Here is a 20511-nt window from a genome sequence, read left to right as displayed (position 1 = left end):
TTACAAGAACATACATCATGGAGAATGTATGTTGAGTACACTACGCGAGAATAAACTCTCTCTCTTTTTCTCATCTGACATTTTACACCCTCGAAACTCGGTAAAAATTTATAACAAACTAGCGCCGTTATGCAGTTTACGAAAACAGCAGATAATGCCACTAAAATATTCATTATTCTAAGTGAAATATGTTTTTAAATGAAGAATTTATAATTTTACGACACGCGGCGGAGTATCCATACATAATTTAATCGTATATACTTTCAGTGAGCGCAACAATTATGATTCGCGTGACACGGTGTCGATACGAATCGGGGAGATTACCGCGGGCCGTGTCTTATGTACGGCAAGCGTGTTACATACGCGTTACATAGCGCCTCATGAATTTTTCATTCGCGAACACGTAGCCGTCCGCAGGCCCGTGAAACGTCGAAAGTCATTGCTCTTGTCGGGAGATCAATAAGAGGGTGAAAAATCGCGCGTCTCGAAAAGATTAATGTCTTACATAATCCCGCATCGGCGCTGATTTATTCCGCATAATACGACGTGTAGCGCACTCGTTACGGCGGCACTATAGCAGCGGCCGCAAAAATCGAACGTGACTCACCTGAAACCCGACTGAGAGGCGGCAAGATTCATACCAATGCGAATTTAATCAAATCGGCTTCTGTACATTTTGCGAAGGGTACCGTAAATCCTTTCCCACAAAAATCTTCCCCGATGCTTATTTTTTTCCGATCCCGACGAAATCCTATCGCAAAAAATCTGTCAACTGTCACGCAAAAAAAAAGCCTAATGAACGTATCCCTTTCTTCACTCCTAATATCCTCTATCCCTTTTGATGTGAAAAAAAAGCGCTTTAATGGATGTCTGACTGCTTCGGATGGATAAATGGATTTATCAGTGGGACTGAGATCGAAAAAAAATGGATTAAAGGAACGCAGGGGATTGAAACGTCGATATTTCATCGAATTCGTTATACAAGCTTTGGGTGTCATCGTGTATCTCGACATAGTGCTTTATACACTCGATACGCAGGACAATATATATATGTATGGAAGAATATACAAAGCGCGATAGCATGCAAGCTACGCAGATGAAATAAATAAAAATAATATTTCAATAAGCTACGCAGACATTTAGAGCATTTCGAACGAATAGTCTGTTCGCAAAGTCTCGATTAATCTTCTTTTTTTATCGTATAAATCGTTATAATCGAATTACAACTGTTCAGTCACTATGAAGAATCGGTTTTCACCGATTTTGCTACACATTTTTTTTTTAATGAATCATAGGGATATAAAAGAATTTCTAGATTTTAATTTTGTTACCTATCGAAAATGTTACCACGTTACACCTTGTTAAACGCCCACCGCGGAATAACGAAGCCGGATGTAATGTTAACGAGCGGACAGGCAAATAGGCGCGCGTTTTTTGGCTCGAAGCGCCAGAGAAAAGTCAAAAGAGGCAGATAGATATTTTCGCCAGGCTCGTTTCGCCGAGCAAATGGCGTGCTCGCTACTTTAAATTTTAATCGCCCCGAGCGCGGCGGGCACATTCATGTCTATAAAGGCGACATAATGAGCGCGCGCGGACTTCCGAGCTCTGGGCGACGCCGATTAACTGAGGATTACTTTAATTAACTTTACGCTCGCGACGTAACGACGCGGAGCGCGCGGCTTGGAGCCAGAGCCGAGAGCTGCGCACAACGCCCGAGAGCGGAGCTCGTGCGATTCTTCACCGAGACGTGAATCGCACCGCGTTATACATTCGAAAACCTTCGCTTTGCGCAACCGACGCGCGACGGTAGTAACCAGCTGTTGAACAGAAATGGTTAAGATAATGACGATTTACGTGATTACAAAGAACACAGAATACTAAAGCAATTTGTCGCGAAATGCATTAAGTCGGTAAGAGACTTGCCATTACTTTATTCGAGAGAGTGGAATAAATTTATTTAGTATGAATTTCTCTCTCTCTCTCTCTCTCCCTCTCTCTCTCTCTCTCTTTCTCTCCCTGTCAAGAGACTCATAAGCGATTATGATGTTACGCGGAATTACTCGTCACTTGAAGATATTAAAAAAAATTAATCGAGGGATCGCTAGAAGATAGCAATAAAAACACATAAATATTTTTATGTTATAATTTAGAGCCAGTTCAGTTCCAGTCTGGATTTATTTTTAGTGGATCATCAAGATCCAAAAAACCTAAGTAGAAAATCCAATTTATTATCGAAATATCATATCTTGGCAAATAGAAACAAAATTAAAAACACGGTTCGTAGTTGTTTATAAATCGGTTGAGAAATTCTTGCGAAATTGCCATTATCAAGATATTCTTATCTCATTAATGACAGTGTCGAAATCATTCTAAATCGACGAAAAGTTCTGTTTTGGAACAGCCAGTTTGAACAGCAAGATGAAAAGCGATTTTCAGTAATTAGAAAGATAACATTCATAAATTAATTATGCATTCACGATGACGGTTTTATGCGAGTAATATAAAATGACATTTGTTTCATTGTCGCAATATAACGAGCATGAAAAGCAGCATGATAATAATCTCGCTGACAATATCGCACATGAAATAGCTAATAATAAAATATATTGAATAACTACATTTCAGAGATTGCTAGAAATAAATATTAAATACTTAATATAGATATACAATATTTGTAACAGCCTATTTAATGACTTCAATTTATATAGCTTCACGTAAATTTCAATTTGAATTGACGCGATATTCTGTTAAAACATTCGGACAATTCAATATATTTTGTTTACAAATATAAATTTCTATTACATTGGAATTACTCTTGTATATGTCAATTAAAACCAAAGCTCGTGTAGAAATTAATCATATGGAACAAGCGCGACGTGACGTTTATCGCTCGTTAATAATACATCAGGCTTGATCCGTCAGTATTCTTATGATTAATTAAGTTGACACGCATGTTGAACGACAGTGAATCTTAGCAATTAGAACGCGGAATAAACGGCTTCCACATATAATCAGAATTTCTATCGGTACACAGTTTTCCGTTGCAAAAAAATAACCTGATTAATTTAATAGTGAAACTGCTCGTGCAAATGATACAATCAGTATCACGGCATTATCAAACATATAAGCTTGTTAGAACAAAGTTTCAAAGTAAATTTGCTTTTAATGATAAATGTGGAAGTAATGACGTGCAATGAAATCCTCTTGATAACCGTATGACCGTATTGTTAAGGAATTACGTGTCTTGCATCTAAAAAATATACGTCAGTGCACCTTTTGATTGCGGCAATGAAAGATCGGTTTACAAATGTGTCACGACGGAATAAATTCTCTAAATCACTAGGAAACTTCTGCAAAGCCACAGCTTTGAAACGTCAGATTATCCCAGATCGCGCGCGTATTCCAAGAGAACCGAAACTATCCGCTCTGAAACGCAATCAGCTTAACTCCGAAACGCAATAAATCCCTTTGACGCATCGCGTGCTTGTTGTTCCCGTTACTGAATCGCCGAAAGCGCGCGATTAAGACCCCGGATCGATCGATTCCCTTTTTCGCCGGTGGAAGCGAAAAGGTTGACGTAAAAGCGTACCCTTCGAGGGCCATCCTTCACCAATTCGATAAAAAAAAAAAAAGCGAAGATAAAATTCCTATGGCCCACATGTTTCTCTATACTCGACGCTAATGGGTTTCGACGATGGCGAACAGAACTCGGATAAATCGAGTCGTTCATGGAGGCCGATTGAGCGGTTCAACTCGATGCTTGACATTTTCTCGCGACAATTAACAACTGTATCGTCTGTCATCGCGGTTTGTTTGAGAACGCGCGTATACATCGCATACGCGCGAGACGTGAGATAAGCCGCGGTGAATCTTCGTATGGGTTCGTACGGACAAAAATACCGCGGTGCGCGCTGCCGAGATAATGGAGAATATCATGCAGGAGATAAGAAAACAAGAGAGGCACTAGGATCTCCTCTCCGTGGACCACGAAGCGCATCACCATAGTAGGAACGACGAACGACCGCCTGTTGCTCGTTACCAGTCAGCGAAAGAAGACGCAGCGGGCCTTCAATCATTATTTCCCAGGCGTAGTGGTACTTAATGTGTACCAGTTTATAATTAACGACAGTCGGATTAAGGCCAATTGGACGCGAAGACGGTCGTGAGTCGTTTGTAGCCATGGCGCTGGAGCTGATTATAAAGTAACGGATATATTAGATCGGGATTGATTGAACCACATCGATAAGACGCGGCTGACTCTGCGTCCAACGCGGTTTCGATTCCCAGAAGTTACCAGTGTTTAGCTAGTCGCGGTCGATGGAAGTGCTAAGCGAATAGCCGTTGAAAATTACAGTTGACAACTAGTCGCTTAATTGCGACACCTTGGTGTGTGTGTCGTTAAGTAGATACGGAAATAAGAAAACACATCAATGAGATATTAAAATAAAAATTAAACTAATTATTTTTCGGACTGTCGAAGTTAAATATTTCGTGTGATCGCGATGAGCACGCAGGCGATAATAACCTTCGAGCGGTAATATTTCTTTGAAATAAACTTTAGAGATATATATGAGTATATATGAAACAAGGACGCTTCTTGTAAAACACAATGAAGTAATATTGTTGTTGTATGATATCTGCCGATATTTGTTTAGACTGTGAACTGAAGTGAAAAAAATAACAAAAACATCCGTGCCGACTCACATTGGCTTTATTTCGATAGCTTTTGAAAAATAAGAGAGAGAGAGAGAGAGAGAGAGAATTGTAATAAGTAAATGTTAACAGCTATAAGCCGCGCGTCGCCTGAATAGCGACTACGAGTGTTTTGGGAAAACTCAGTGAGCACCAGTCAGAAAGGAGCGACACTGCCGATCACATTCCCACCGTATGTGTTCCAACCGTATTGTTACCAACTGAAAGTATCGATACCCGTGTGACCTAAAATTAAGGGTATTCAATAAAGCTCGGGGAAACTACTTGTTGGATTCGTCGTTGAAGGCTGAAGCTTCGGAAACGCCAGAAGAAATAGGGCACCCGTTCCATTTTCGTCTCACATGGCTACGACCACAAATGTAAGTGGCACAGTTCCGTTCGCGGCGTCGTAGCTGCAATGCGCCGCTACGCCGTTTTTCTTTCGTTATCGCGTAAACTATATATGGATGAAATCGAACGCGCTGCCGCGTAACACAATGCTTAAATAATGAATTAACGTACATTGTTAGTTTTATAATTGTATGCGCGGCCACGCTTATGTTAAATTAACGAGACCTTTGGTAACAGTTAGTGTATTTTTACCGCACTAAAATATTCTATTGAATGCTTTTAATTCAATTTCTATATAATATGTATGTTATAGAGTACAATTTTCTTTTTCATCGCATATCTCGATTTATCCTCGATTATTTTTGCTACATAAATTTCATCATTATGTATGAATTGCTTAAAACGTAACAATTATATTTATCATAAAAATCATTTTTTAACATTATATTAGTCAATTTGCAATAATTAAATAATTAGTGCGATAATCGATGCTGATGACAATGAAATCGTCGATCAATTCTTTATATTGATTTCTGTACTGATTCGGTATTTCTAATTCATTCAAAAAAGGATTATTCACGTTAATTGCTTCTTGCATCATCAATTAATATTAATTTTTTCACGATCAAAATGCCATTGGCGTGAGACCGTCAACCGATGACTCCATCGTCTCGATGATTATAAATATCGCAGTTGGTAGAAGGAGGGATCGCGTGAACGCGGAACGAGAGAGAGTGACGTAAAAAAAAGAAATAAGAAAAAAAAGGAAGAGACACCGGGAAGAAGAGCAATCATGTGTGTGTACGCGAGCGCGAAAGCAGTCGCCGAGTATCGGCGCGTGCGCGTTTCCTCGGTGTGTTCCGGTTCCACGAACGTGATCGAAATACTAACGAAATCGTGAAAGTGGTCATCTCCGAGAACAGCGGCTGGTCAATCGTTGCGGCGCGTTGTTTTTATAATTAGATCGCATTTGCGTTTTAAAGGGGAGTCGGGGGCAGAGGAGGCATGACAGGAGCAACGGATCCGCTGGTGAGTATCGATCTCTCGTCCTGCTTTCACGTCGAGCTCGCGTTACTTTTATCGTATAATACTCTCGAGTGTGTTTCACGGCCAGATAAAAATCCAGTTTTTAAGTGAGATTGTACGTAGGCGAATGCACGCACTCACTCACTTACTCACACACGCATGCACGCACATACGCGGCGGAAATGGTATCGTCTCATTTTCACGGAAGCGCGCACGCTCGCGTGCGCACGAGTGCGCACGTGGTCTGCGATATCGGATGTCTACGGACGATTCTTTGGAATCTTTTCTATCTTTTTTTCATTTTTCGACGTAGGGATCGCAATTCGCGAGCAAAACTGATGTCTGAATTGTAAGCATGCCTTGTGATAAAAAAAGATGTACAGATTCACGTAAAGTGGAAAAATATGAAAATGGATGGAACGCACAAGATTCTTATTTTAATCTCTTAATATGCATCTTGCAAAATATAATCTTTACAAAGTAGCTCTTAATAAATTAAATTTATCAAAGCTGTAGATTACTAATGGCAAAGTATTGTGTTTCAAACGAGAGAGAGACAGAGAGAGAGAGAGAGAGAGAGAGAGAGAGAATTCATGTAAATTAAGACATTCGAGTCCCATTCGTATCCCACCCATAAAAGGATTAAAAGAACCTCTCCAAATATGATCGAGCTGATTGATTGCACCACGTTCAACGGATATTCGGGACTTAATCGGGAACGTTCCAACATTGGAGGACGGGGCATTGACCGCCACCAGCGCCTTGTGCAATGTGTCTCATGTGCTCCATTTTGTTACACAGAGATGCACGCGTCGTTCGCGCACGTTAGCGGTATACCCGCGAAAATAAACTCGGGATAATAAATCTACACCGTTCCATCGATTCCGAGGCGAGCATGGGTGTTCCGTTCAATTTGGTTTTTAAACATTTTGTGAGCAGGTTTGCGCGGTGGGTCGGAAAAGTCGCGAAAAGGTGCGCGAACACGTTGGTGAGTATTACGAGACCAAGATACATTCGCCGTTGCTCGCACGTTTGCTCGGAGTCCAGCCGTTCTCGCGTGCGCCGAGCTATCGCGATAAGTTCAATGTAGTTGCCGTTGATGAGATCCAGCTAGGTTATGTCGTGGGCAAACACGCAATCATGAAGAGCGATGTATCGTTCTTTGAAAATGGTAGTGCGCATGTGCAGTCGATCGCGGGGGCTTATCTTGGCGCCAAGCTCAATTGGAGAGCAGTAAACGTCGATTACACGAGACTGGCCGTGCTTGGCGAATATTTCCTTGATGTATTACGTTTCTCATTTGTAAAATCTAAACCCTTAGTAAAATCCTTTCTCTAACCCAACTTTATATTGTTAGCGAATCCGAGGATGGAGGCAATTCTTTCGCAAGACGGGGGTGTCACAGGGGGTGTATACAGGGTGTTCCTCGAATTAGTCGCCACGATTTTTGAGATAAACTTCTAATAACCAACATGTTTCTGACAAAAGTTATCTTCTGATATAGAATTATTTACGTAAGAGAAATTTCAGAATTGCTCTTTTTTTTAGCAAAAAGTCAAAGTAATGTTATTTTATAAATAGAACTATATATTTTTCTTTCCATATTCTTGTAGTACATATAAAAAGACGAATTTATCGATATAGATATCGATAATAGATTCGTGAATTACGTTGTAAATATTAATTGAATTATCTTGAAATTGAATAATAAAATGGTATACATAATGCTATATCGATGAATTCGTATTTTTATGGTCTACTGCAAGAATATGGAGAGAAAAATACGTGATGTCATTTAAAAAAAATATATAATTTGACTTCAATACATTCAACATAATTTTTTGTTCAAAAATGAGCAATTTTGTAATTTCTCTTACGCAAATAATTCTTTATTAGAAACCAAACATTTGTTGGAAACATTTTGTAGTCAGTCCACTGGAAGTTTTTCAAAAACCGTAGCGATCGATTCGAGAAACACCCTGTATAGTTCGCGTATTATCGAATCATGGAATTTTCGAATTCTTCAAGAGAAGAATTTTCATTTGATTCCTTACATGCCACATTAATCACTATCACCTGTTGCTCCGCACTTCAGAAAAGACTACTGCATTCTGTCACGCGCAAAATGTACGCACAAGCATCAAGATGCACCGTCTACTTCGATTCGACAACGACATTCAAGCAGAAACATTAGTAATTCAATTCGGTGATAGAAACACAATGATTAATTCTTAATCGAGCGTTAGAAATATCGTTAGAATTGTCGGAATATTTACAACTAAGAAAGTTTAAAATAATTGTGAAACTAACTTTTCAACGAACAGAAGAAAGGTAAAATATTTATGTCGCTTCAGTGCAGCTATAAACGTCGCGTAGCAACTAAGAAAACTGTCGTTTTTTTTCCTCTAAAAAAATCAATATCAATTTCTGTCGTAGATCGACGTGCTAAAGGAGGCGGGACCAAGGAGGGAAACTGTGCCGCAAGACTCGTCTTCCCAGGACAAGCGCCACGACGAACAAACGACGAGGCGCGAACGGACACAATGGAGGCAATGGCTGGCGTGCATATCAGGTTTGCGTCATATTTCATGAAATATATCGCGCTCTTAAAGGTGACACGAAAATCAATCGTTCAATCAACCGCCATTAAACTTCCATCAATCTCCATTTTGCAGCGACTCTATCCATGGTAGCGGTCGGCACCGTCTACGGATGGACCACCACGTCGCTCTCGCGGCTCACATCTGGCGCCGGCGACGTCCCAATGAAGATAACCGACGACGAGGGTTCGTGGATTGTGTCGCTGACGGTGATCGGCTCAATGATCGGCCCGTTCCTCGGTGCCAGTCTCGCCGACAGATACGGTCGTAAAAAGTGCCTTCTGTTCGCCAGCGGTTTCTTCATCGTCGGCTGGACAGTCGTCTTCTTCGCCCAGACCGTCGTCGCCCTCTACATCTCTAGGGTGATTCTCGGCATTGGGGTGGGCATCTCGTACACCACCAATCCGATGTACGTGTCGGAGGTCGCCGACGTCGAGATCAGAGGCGCCCTCGGCACTCTGATCGCCGTGAACGTGTTCACCGGTTCTCTACTGACGTGCAGTATCGGTCCGTGGGTATCGTATCAAGTTCTGACGGCCGTACTCCTCGCGGTGCCCATAATTTTCGTGATATGCTTCTCCTGGTTCCCCGAGACTCCCGCCTTCCTCGCGACCAGGGGTCGCAGAGCGGAAGCCACCAGGTCCCTGGCATTCTTCAAAGGGATCCGCGATCGCGACGAGGCGAGGAGAGAACTCGAATACACTTTACGTAATGTTTTTATCGAAGATGTTTGCGACAACACTCCAGTGACCGGTCCCGGGGCACGAACGGAGCCGGTTAAGCGCAGCTGGATGGCCAAGTTAAAGCTGATGCTGTTGCCTAGCAACGCCCGAGCTCTCGGCATCATACTCAGTCTAATTGCGACGCAGCAACTTAGCGGAAACTTTAGCACTATACAGTATCTTGAAGTGCTCTTCAAGAAAGCGGCGATCGGCATAGATTCCAACGTGGCCACGATACTCGTGCTCGCGGTCGGACTCATCTCATGCGGATTATCAACCGCGACGGTCGAAGGCGCGGGCAGACGTCCGCTACTGATCGTCTCCACCCTGGGTTCCTCCGTTACTTTGGCGATTCTTGCAATATATCTCATGATGGACGCGAGGGGCGTCGACGTGTCAGCGGCAAATCTTCTTCCGGTGATCGATGTAATCGTCTTCCAGGTGGTCTTCCAGATCGGTTTGGGTACTCTACCAAACGCGCTGATCGGCGAATTGTTCCCCACTGAGGTGAAGGCGTTCGCCGGTGCGATCGTCATCCTTTTCGACGGCATGCTTGGCTTCATCGTGTCGAAATTGTATCAGGTAATCGGCGACTGGTTGGGCGCCGATACCGTCTACTACTTCTTCGCGGCGTCGTGCTTACTGGCGTTCGTGATGGTGATATTCACCGTGCCTGAGACCAAAGGTCGGACGTTCCGTGAGATTCAGGAACTTCTGAAAAGTGGCGAGAAGAAGACGGTGGCCGCCGAATCGCAGGAGCGAAGTAACATGGCATGACAAAGAGAAACGTGTCGCACCTCTTACTGGACACGGTGCGAACTCATTTACGAGATAATGTCATCGAACGTTCTTTTTAAAATGACGGACTTTGAAACGGCGATTACTTACTCTCAACTGTACATAAAACATATGTTTGCGAGCTTTTCAAGCAACAAAGAACGGATCGCAAAGGTGAAATCGCCTTTGCCCCGCGGTTTGTATTTACCACGGTTTTTCTCATACCTGCCATCGGGAAATAAAGTGGCTTTTATTAATACCGTTTTTACCGCGTATAAATTCATCCCGATATAGATTTCATTCGTGTTCCTTCAACTGTAAGTATTTTTCGCCTGCAGTATTCCCAAGATTATATTGTCGTCGTAAAATTCACCATTTATATTTATTAAAACTTCGCTATAAAAACTGTCTTTATATAGCGCTTTTATCATTTCCCTTTTTTTCGCTCCGGATGTTAGGCGGATCGGATATTTAACGGGACGTCAAGACTTCACGAGTTTCTCGTGCATACAAGATAAAATATTTAAGTAAGGAAAAACTATGTGAGAGAGAAATGGAAATAAAAAGAACTGGCAAGTAAAAATTTCTAGTAAACACGCCGCATCTCTTATACAGCGAGCGTAAAAATCATAGGCGACGGTTAAACATTGAGATGAAGAGAGAGGGGGAGAGAAAAAGACGCTTGAAAAATCGCGAGAATGTTCCGCAATAAAGAAGAAAAAGAAAATGTAATGGGAAACCTCCAGAGTTCCGGTATTGTCGAGAGAGAGAGGCGACTTTAACGTTTCCATAACCGACTGACTAAACATACATTTTCGCACATGTTTTGTATATTGTTTTATATTAAATATTCTGTTAAATGTAATTTATTATAAATACAATTTTCATGATATTCTTTCAAGCAAAGCAATCAGTAAAGCAATCATCTATATCTGCGCCATTACGGTAAGAAAATATACGTTTATACAGCCGCAGAACTCATTTGTAAACGTGACGCAATCCTCGCGCGATGCTTTTTCCCCGATAAGTTTAAGTCAAAGTCGTAAAAATTTCAATTTACGAAACATCCGGTGTATAAGGAATTCGCACGCAACCTAGCCTCTTGCGCGACAGTGCGGCAGACAAAATATAAAAACAGTAATTTTTTGTCAACCGAGCGCGTATTCTAAAATCTAAATCTAAAACAACGAATTGGCAGCTATCAGATTTCAATCGTGTTTTCTGTGTAAACAAACATATACGCACGCACCATCTTTTTGCATGTAGAATGAAAAACAAATGTTTTATTGTAAATATGTCAGAATGTTGTTCGCAACAAATACAAACATTCCTTAAATCGACTTTGAAAAACTCTTTTTGCATGTACATACAAAACAAAATGAAAAAATTGACAAGCAATTGGAAAGAAAATTAACACAAAATTAAAGCACGAGAGGAGAGTGCTTCGTTGCCTCAAAGAGAAATGAATAACGAAGTCAATAAACGAATAACGATATTTTTTAAAGAACAAGAGAACCTTACGTCGCGTGATGTCCATTTTGAAATTTCATTTCCTCTTTTCTGCGTCAATGAAGCCACACAAGCGGCATGGTTGACGACAGACATTTCAATTTATTTCTCTCGTATTATACGGCGCTGCTGCCGAGCATTATTTCGAGGTCGCGGTATGTCCATTTATTCATTAAACAGAAAATTGGAAAAGGACCGCGTTATAAAAGTAATTATATGAGCGAAAAATTTGTAATAAGGTATCCGCGCAATTAACGTGCATGCCGAGAGACAAGGACGAACTGGTAGGATGTATTTGCCTGACTCGGCAAATGGAGAGAATAATTTCTCCCCCGTTGTTCGCCAAGAAGAAAAGCGTTGACAAAAGAATCATAAATGTAGCGAGGGAATACGGAATCGTTTGATAGAGAGCAGGAAACTCTCCCGTACACTTTCCGTATCGCGAGAGCAGAGCTCCCGTATATATCGAAATAACGCAATTGCTGCAGCGCCAGTGCTCTTACGATGATGGCATGGCATGCAGCGGATGGTTTCATCTTAAAACGGTCCGCATCTATAAGATCGATTCAATGTGCTGTTGGAATGGCGCATTATTATAGATTTCAATTTCTGTAATATCTCTCGGACGTAGACGGGTCGACCAGATAAGTTCGCGATCTTTTTTCGCAGATAATGAATCTCTCCCGATATCAAAGGGTCGAGCAGAAAAAAAATGAAAGACGAGTCACAGGATAGATTACTGCAGATCGCCGAGCGCGCATTTTTAATTTATTAAAAATCGCATTTTGTACGCCAGCTGTCAGAATTTCACGACACCACGATTCCTCCCTTTTGTTCACAAAGAATTATGACTTTCCGATCCTTCCTCTCGACCGTTCACCGCGAGAATGCAATCTTTCGGTACGCGAAAGATCGCAGTCGCGTATCAAAGATTATTCAAAGGAAACAATGTTGCTCCCGCGGAAACAATGAAGGTCTCGCGGAGCCTAGCCCCAAAACGTTTTTCCGCGGCAACTTTCGTCGACTTCGGAACAATTTACGCGCTCTCGATCGCGAGTCGTTGCGGCAAGGGATTAAAGTGAATTAAACGCTCTGGCCGAATGTCGCTAAAACTTGCAAACGCCTCCGGCTACGATCGCGCCGACCGCCAGACTTTTTCTATCCTCTCTCCCTCCCCTCCCCCCTCTGCCGGTGCTATCCCTTTTCGCTGAATCGCTTTGTTCGAGCCGTCAAAATGGCGAACCCGGTGGAGAGTTGTAGTTTTATTCTGCAGCCGGCGCGGCGGCGTCGCGCCGCGATGGCGGCGATTGCCGAACGAGGAGAATACGGCGACACGCTGCGAACGAGCTTGTAAAACGATCGGGATTTTCTCCGCGCGGACCCGCGATGTAACCCGCAACGGCACGGTCCACGCTGTTTTTGAATTTATGCCCGCCGATTTTTTTTCCGTAAACAATGCCGCGCGCGGTTGAATATCCGACTAGAACTATGAAATATGTATGATATTACGAAGGGGGGAAAAAAATAAATGCGCAAGTGTGCGATGGTGGAATTAGAGATATGTGAGCGCGAAAATAACTCAAGTTACCATCGCCAATCAACAGCGGCGCGCGATAACTTTATATTCGTTCAAATTAATTTTTTTCATTCCCGATCAGCCGTAGCGCGGCTATTACATTAATGATAAACGAATGAAAGAATCAAATTCTCTCGAGTATCTGCTCGTTAAACGATTAAAAATTATAGCCACAGGAAGTTATCTACGATCTTTGATTACGCTACAATCCTAAACCACTTTTAGCACTCATTATCGATATCGCCGAAATGTCTCCCCTATACAACTGCTTTCAGACATGGTTTATGTCTCGGAGCGATCTAGAAATTCCAGACGCCGGTTATTGCGACGCCATATGACGCGTGCACTAGGTAAAGCTTCATAAAAGTAAATTGCGGATATTTCCCGTTCTGGCCGACTAATTCTATTGTCGAATGCTACCCCCTCCCCCCCCCCTTCGCTCCTGTAATTCAATTTATCCGCGCCACTCGAGGTATCGATGCGTTATCAAATAAGAAAGGAAAAATAAAATCCGCCGTCGGAGTCTCGTTTTACTTCGTATCCGGGCTCGATTCAGCGAAAGTTCATTGTCCTCCCTCTGCTGTTGCATCGGATTCTCTTGATACGCAAGCTACGAAAAGTAAACGAAAGGAAAACTCTTAGACGCTCGCGGAAGCACGTTTTTTTTTTTGCTGAACTGCGTCGCAAAGTGTAGTCCTCCGCGACAACATTCGCCCGCTCCTCATTATATTTCTCTTCGTTGAACAACGACGAGAAATCTTCCTTCCAACAGAACGCATTTCTCTCGTGCTCTGCTCCTTTGTGGCATTCGTGAGCTTCGTTAAGAGAAGTTGCATTAAAAACTCACGACATTAAGACACGCGCAAGAATCACATTAAATTATTGCTAGAAATAAAGAAAGGAGAAGACGTCGGAATATAGCCGCAAAGCTATAAAAGAATGTCATAAATATCAAACTCAGCTCTTTACGAAAAGATGTGTCGGAAATAGGTATAAGCCATGGATATTGACGCAGCACGCAGGACTGCAGAAAATGGGGTGGTATGCATGCAAGCAAACAGCCACATAGATAGAATATGGGTTTCCAGCGATTTTACACTGCAAGTAGCTATGTATGCTCGCGTCAAATTTCACAGCTCCGTCGCGAGCAGCCGTCGATATGCCAAAATTACAAATTGGTGACGTTAATGTGACGCCGCGTCGCAATCTAAATTTAAAAATCTTGCATGAGAACTGTCGAAGGAACGACTGTATTACACATGTTTCTTCTTCTTCAACATTCAATGACAACAAAGACAGAATGATGCTCGTGTCAATTTGTGTCGCTAAAAGGAAGGCGCCCTTTGTATTTTTTTTTTTTTAATAATTAACGACGAGTTAAGAAGAACGAAGAGTAATTTTTAATTAACGCAACGAGCTAATAAAGAAAGCTTTTGCTAAAAGAATTCGATGAACTCAATAAATCACGTGTGTCGAGGAGATAATTAAATTTTATTCGATTGATATATATTTTATCTCCGACGATTTGTTCGAATTGTTCGCTTGTCTCTTAGACCATTTGTAACTGTATAGAGTTCCGCTTCGTTTCTTGCCGTCCCCGCCTTTTTCAGCCACTTGTGCACTTCCACTCTTACGTCTCCTATTGCCACTCATACAGGAGATACGCCTCATGTATGTACGTACCAACTGATTGTATCGACGAATGTCTATTCGATCCTTAGAATGCACGCGGGGAAAACGAAAACCGATACACATCGATAACAGGATACATCGTCGCGAACAAGCAGTGCTCCGTTGTCCAAACAACGACGCCATGAGTCTTGCCGACCGTAATTTCCGGTATACTCTCTCGTCGTTTTCCTGTCTATCTTTGACAGTGCCGCAACATTTATATTTTCACTGTTTTGACGGTAAAACGTGGATTTATTCGCAAATGGTACTTGTGGTATGGCATATTATTCAAGCCAACGCTGCATCTAGCAATCTTTGCTTAAATTAATTTGCCATCTCTTTCCCAATTGCTTTCTATTATTTTTAGGATCTTAGGACGTAGGAGAGAACACTCTTGAAATTATTTCTTAAAATGACTCTCGACCATTTATATTAATGAAAAATATCGCCGTGCGCCGTTCCATGTTATTCAAAGCGTTTTAACTTGCCCCTTTAAACTTTCCATTATTTCTTCGTTAGCCTCACTCTCTGCCAATAGATTTTTGTAATGACCTCCCGTTATGCGAGCTGCAATATCGATGCAACTTCATATCGAAGCAATATCGGCTTTTAGATTCCCGTCTACCTAGACCAAGAAGACACGCTCGTTTCTCGACACGCGAAGCAATTCGAGCAGCGTCTTTATGAGAAGCGTCGGGACGTATATCGGCGCGATATTCCCAGCCTGAAATCAAGGCTACAATAAAGAATGCAGAAATAGAAAATGATAGTTGACGTAATCTATAAGGTAAAGGTAAATGAAAGAGATTTAACTCTAAGTATGTGTACTTATATTCGATCCTGATTTTTTTACACATGTATAATGGCTGCGTAATTCAGCAGAAAAAAAGAGCTATGCAATTATTATTTTTAACAGATTGTTTTTAATATGGTTTATACATTTAGTGTGCAGTGAAGAATTATTAAGACAAGAATCAATCATATTAAAAGGATCTTACAGTTACAAAGCTACTTTTTCTGCTAAATGCAGCAATTGCTGATCGCATATTCGTAACACGAACGTCAAGGGATCTCAGTAAGCCACATTTAGCGCTAAATACGCGAGGCAAATGCGGGCAGTCGTACTGGTACATTCGCGGCTCTTTGTATCCGGTGACGCCGATATCACGCATAAACCGACCGCGGCCGCGGCCTTTGATATCCAAATCCTGCCGCTTCTAGGCTAATAACGATTTCCGCCTTCGCGGTTATCCACCCGCCGCCTCGACCCCGCCGATGGCTGAACAGCCATCCATTCGACCTCATCCACCTCCTCTCTGTCGACCTCTCTCTCTCCTCACCGCCTGTATACGTCTATTGTAATTTCCGCCACTCTCCGTCTAACCCTCTCGCCCTTTATTCTCCGTTCGCTCGAACGGCTTCCTGCAAATAACTCACCGCCATTCGCACCGCGGAGACGGTATCAGCAGGACGATTTCTATCACTGTCGGGTTTTCCTTGCCTCTTCCCCTCTCGAGCGAATCTCCGGATATCGAATTCTTACGCGCCGGCGCCCGCAGCGGCACAATAATGAATAAAGCATCATCGTGTACCGGTAACTACGACTGCGACTGTGAGTACGACGACGACGACGACGACGACGACGACGACGACGAGTCGTGAAACGTGCATTTTTGCCGCGAGACGTCTCGTAAGACATTTTCTAAGGGACTTCTCGTTTATACCCGTTCACTCGCGCGAGCGATATTACCCACGACGTTTCCCACTTATACATATGTATTCCGCGCGCATGCCGTAAAGATGGAAATACACTTTAACGCATTATTCACTGCACGCGTGCCTCTTTTTACGTTTGCGCGAATAACCTGCACGATCAATTCACAGATCCATATCTGCGATGGAACAAATTGGTTTTTGAAATGAAAAACTTTAGTCGCATCAAGAGAGAGAGAGAGAGGGAGAGAGAGAGAAAGAAATATATATTATTTTTAAATTGTAAATGTATTATTTTTAATAAACAGAATGTAATAGAAATTCTACTAAGATTCTAATAAAAAGATATGCGAATGAAACCTTGTTTTCTTTCTTCGCACTTTACATTTTCATTACATTTGATTCTTATCGATAAAATCTCAAAAATTAGGCTTCAAATTTCTGATACTAAAACTCGTATTAAATGACTGAGATTGTTCCGCGCAATGCACGATAGTTATAAATTTTTTCAAACTTTACGTAAAATAAGCCATTATATACATTTTATCAACGCGATAATGACAATAGATATGTACCTATATCGTGCTTACGTTCGCATTTCACGCGATATTTGCGTGCCTGATTCAACTATCACAAGGATTCTGCAAAAGACACTGAGCACTGGGGAATTTTCCTGTACCATCAACGAACTACGCGACGTGCAACAATACTCTCGAGACGTTGCACTTCAAAGTTTCAGCAAAAAGTTCGGTCTCTTTACTTTCGCGTGTATTCTTTTCCACCAATTATCCCTGTTTCTATTATTCTTAGTCATTGTCGTAGTTACAATCAAACTTAGAAACTAGTGCTTTTAATAAAAAGTGAATGTAAAGAATCGTACGACTTTATAGTAGCTATCTTAATAAGACTGTCAAGATTTAATTTGAAGCGTAAAATAAAGCGTATAAGCCTCGCACGGCTTTCTGCCGCACGTGCAAACCTTTCAATCCTATCCGCGGTACGCACTGACGGATTGAATTAACTGCAAGTATAGTACGCTGTCGTGGCGATAAATTATTATTTAACACGCATAAACGAGGTCAGAGATAAATCTGTGGACGCGCGTATATAAATCACCTACTATCACTCACCCCCGATATACTGCGTTGCTAATTGCGAAACACACGAGAGAGGAACGGCGTTGGAGAGAAAAAAAAACGCAGCGTTCGCACTATACTAGCGTATTTGATCCCACGGACAGAAAATTCAACGTCAGAACTGAGAAAAATTACAGAGGATTACGATACGCATCACACCGTTTATACGGTACCTCTTCAATAGAATTGAAGTCACTAATGGCAAAAATATGACGAAATATATTGTACTTACAAAATACATTATATATCTATAATTAGATGATTAATTGTATTGTTAGGCGACTCGGATCGAAGATCAAGCACTGAAATTCCAGGGTAAAGGATCATCGGGCTAGTTCATTCGTGTAATCCGCCATTATGTCGCGACGAATCGCTTGGACTTTCTACATAGAATTTCTAGGATGACGGCACGGAACTCGTTAAAGTGGTTATACCTTCTTGTATATAGCAAAGTGCAGATAACGACGTACGCAGAACGGCCTCTCTGCCTCGCAACGAGGTCAGTGCTCAGGCAAACGTTGGTCTGTGGTAAAAAAAAAAAAAAGAAAAAATAGAAGAAAAAAGAAACGTCTCCGGAAGGAAGAAGGGTTGAATCTCTTGCATGAAAATCGGAGCTGACTGAGGGAACGGCCGACTTTTCGTCCTCTTATTCTCTTTCGTTTCCGGCGTCGCTCGTCCGCTTTACTCGCCCGCGCGTATTTGCGCCACCATACTTTCTTTTATCATTTAATTAAACAACCGATTACACACGAAATACGCCAAGTCCGACGACGGGGAAAGCCCAGCTCTCGAGAAATCCCCGTTTTCAGCCGCGGCACTTCGCGCATTATCCCTGTTCCTTGAATACGTTTGTTGAAAGTACGGACTATTTAATTTTCGTCGTATATATTAAGGCGCAACGATATTCATTAAAGTGTAACTGATGTACCGATTAGAGACGATTGTGAGATTTATGATGTATCTATTAATGGAGTATTATTTTTTACCTAAAAAAGTTCAAGTATATAAAAAAATGTTAAATTAGTTCTAATTGAATGACGCACAATTGTATCCGAAGATTGATTCAACTAGATGGTTGGATCAGACGAAGACGTTCAAGATTTAACTCAGTTTAGATATTTCAGAGATGGATTAGCGTTCGCAATTATCCGACATCCCGCGCTGCCTTCTGTCTCTTACTCCACGCCAGTTATTTTGATCTTGTAATTGGAATCCAAGAAGGCGGAAGGCGCGCGCGGCAAAGATCGAGAAAATAAACAACTTTGGCTCTAAGAGGAATTTGTACGATGTCAGATGCACTCACGGCTTATAGAGCTTAAAAATGGCGTACCTCTATTTCATATCCGCAGCCGCGTTTTGGCGGCGATATAGTCGCGCGCGCGCGCAAGAGAGAGAGAAAGAGAAACGAGTAAATTAAGCGGAGTAAATGAAGGATTAAAAAAGAAACGCAATCCGAGTTGGCGTATTAACGTTAAATAAGTACTACAATGACATACGATTTTTTATACATGTAGAAACGTCTGTTAATCTAAGTCCAAGAATCTCAAATAAAATTACAACTACTGAGATTCTTTCAACAACTTTATATAAATCTCTCTCTGAATTCTTTCTCGTTTAGAATAAAAGATTTAATTCCGGCTTAGAAGAATAAAAGATGTAACAGCAAGAATTAAAATAACCGTGAAAATTAGCCATTCGCATGCAGGCTGAACGATTAATTCAGACAGACAGAAAGTCCCTCCTCGAGAAAGGACAAAATCATACTGAAGTAAATCTCTTTATTTTCAGATGATAGTTTCTTCCTACAAAGAGTTATGAAGATTTTTATTATGCGAAAATCTATCAATGAGGTGCTAACTTTATACAGATATCAAAATTCAATTACACGGTTCGATTTCGTCAAACCGCTTTGATCATGCAGAATCCTATGCGAGCGGTAAAAGAATGTTTCACCTTCGTTATTATCTCATACACGCGTGGAAATGACTCTTTTTCACAAAGCGCTCACGGACTTTGCGCCAACGTTCAGAATCACTTTGTAACAGGCGGCCTTGTTATTTTCCTTTCTGCGGAGCTGCAACCGTTACAGAACAGTTTTGCCATGTACTCGGGCGCAACGGAAGACAGAAGACACGAGACAAGACAAACGCGCGAGAGAGGAAGCCTTCTGAAAAGTTTCCGCCGCGTGTTCGCCCCGCCGCCGCCGCGCCGCCGTCGTTCGCCGCTCCGCAAATATCAAATGATCACCGTTATATCATTCCTGCCTCTCTCCGTTTTACGCCGCGCGCGGTCGCTCCCCAGGATCGATATTATCTCCACCATTACCCTCCGCCTTGCTCACGTAGTTATCTTTCGTCGCTTAATTGCAAGGGCAGAATAGGGAAATGCGACAAAGAGAGGGACTCGAAGGGTGGAAGTGGTGCGGCGAAGTTTCTCTCGAATGTAAATGTAGATGCACTGCAGTCATCGACAGTTGCGCGATGGAAATCGTGACAAATTAAAGCGAGCGGGGACTGACTAACTGAATATTCTCTTTCGTGTCTGTATCACAGACAGAATCCTGATCCAGAGAAGGACGCGGCGAATCGGAAACGTACTTCGTTGACCCAAAGCTGGTACAAACTCACTTCACTTTAATCAAATTGTACTAAATACGGGACGTGTTATAGAGTCTCCCGGCATCAAATCGTAATTATCGTTACGTGAAAACTATATCATGCTGTTAATACGGCGTACAA

The 20511-nt window shown here is 41.9% G+C and overlaps 1 protein-coding gene and 1 long non-coding RNA gene across 4 annotated transcripts; both read left to right on the top strand.

Moving 5' to 3' along the window:
- The first annotated feature begins 2934 nt into the window (after positions 1-2934).
- Positions 2935-11508, top strand: LOC105449628 (facilitated trehalose transporter Tret1-like). 3 transcript variants are annotated; one of them, XM_011688924.1, is made up of 3 exons: positions 2935-5072; positions 8506-8641; positions 8745-11508. In XM_011688924.1, the coding sequence occupies exons 1-3, from the start codon at positions 5055-5057 to the stop codon at positions 10166-10168; spliced, it is 1578 nt and encodes a 525-aa protein (XP_011687226.1). In that variant the 5' UTR covers positions 2935-5054; the 3' UTR covers positions 10169-11508. The 3 variants fall into 3 exon arrangements, with proteins under 3 accessions (XP_011687226.1, XP_011687225.1, XP_011687224.1); XM_011688923.1 differs by lacking the exon at positions 2935-5072 and adding an exon at positions 5089-6072; XM_011688922.1 differs by lacking the exon at positions 2935-5072 and adding an exon at positions 6713-7057.
- A 4033-nt stretch (positions 11509-15541) lies between these two features.
- Positions 15542-16996, top strand: LOC105449627. Its single transcript, XR_974360.1, has 2 exons — positions 15542-15711; positions 15870-16996. It is a non-coding gene; the product is annotated as an uncharacterized LOC105449627 (long non-coding RNA).
- Positions 16997-20511: the final 3515 nt, after the last annotated feature.

The sequence above is a fragment of the Wasmannia auropunctata genome, unplaced genomic scaffold, assembly GCF_000956235.1.
Source record: "Wasmannia auropunctata unplaced genomic scaffold, wasmannia.A_1.0 LD336074.1, whole genome shotgun sequence".
Classification (NCBI taxonomy): Eukaryota; Metazoa; Arthropoda; class Insecta; order Hymenoptera; family Formicidae; genus Wasmannia; species Wasmannia auropunctata.
This window is presented reverse-complemented; position numbering and strand designations above follow the sequence as displayed.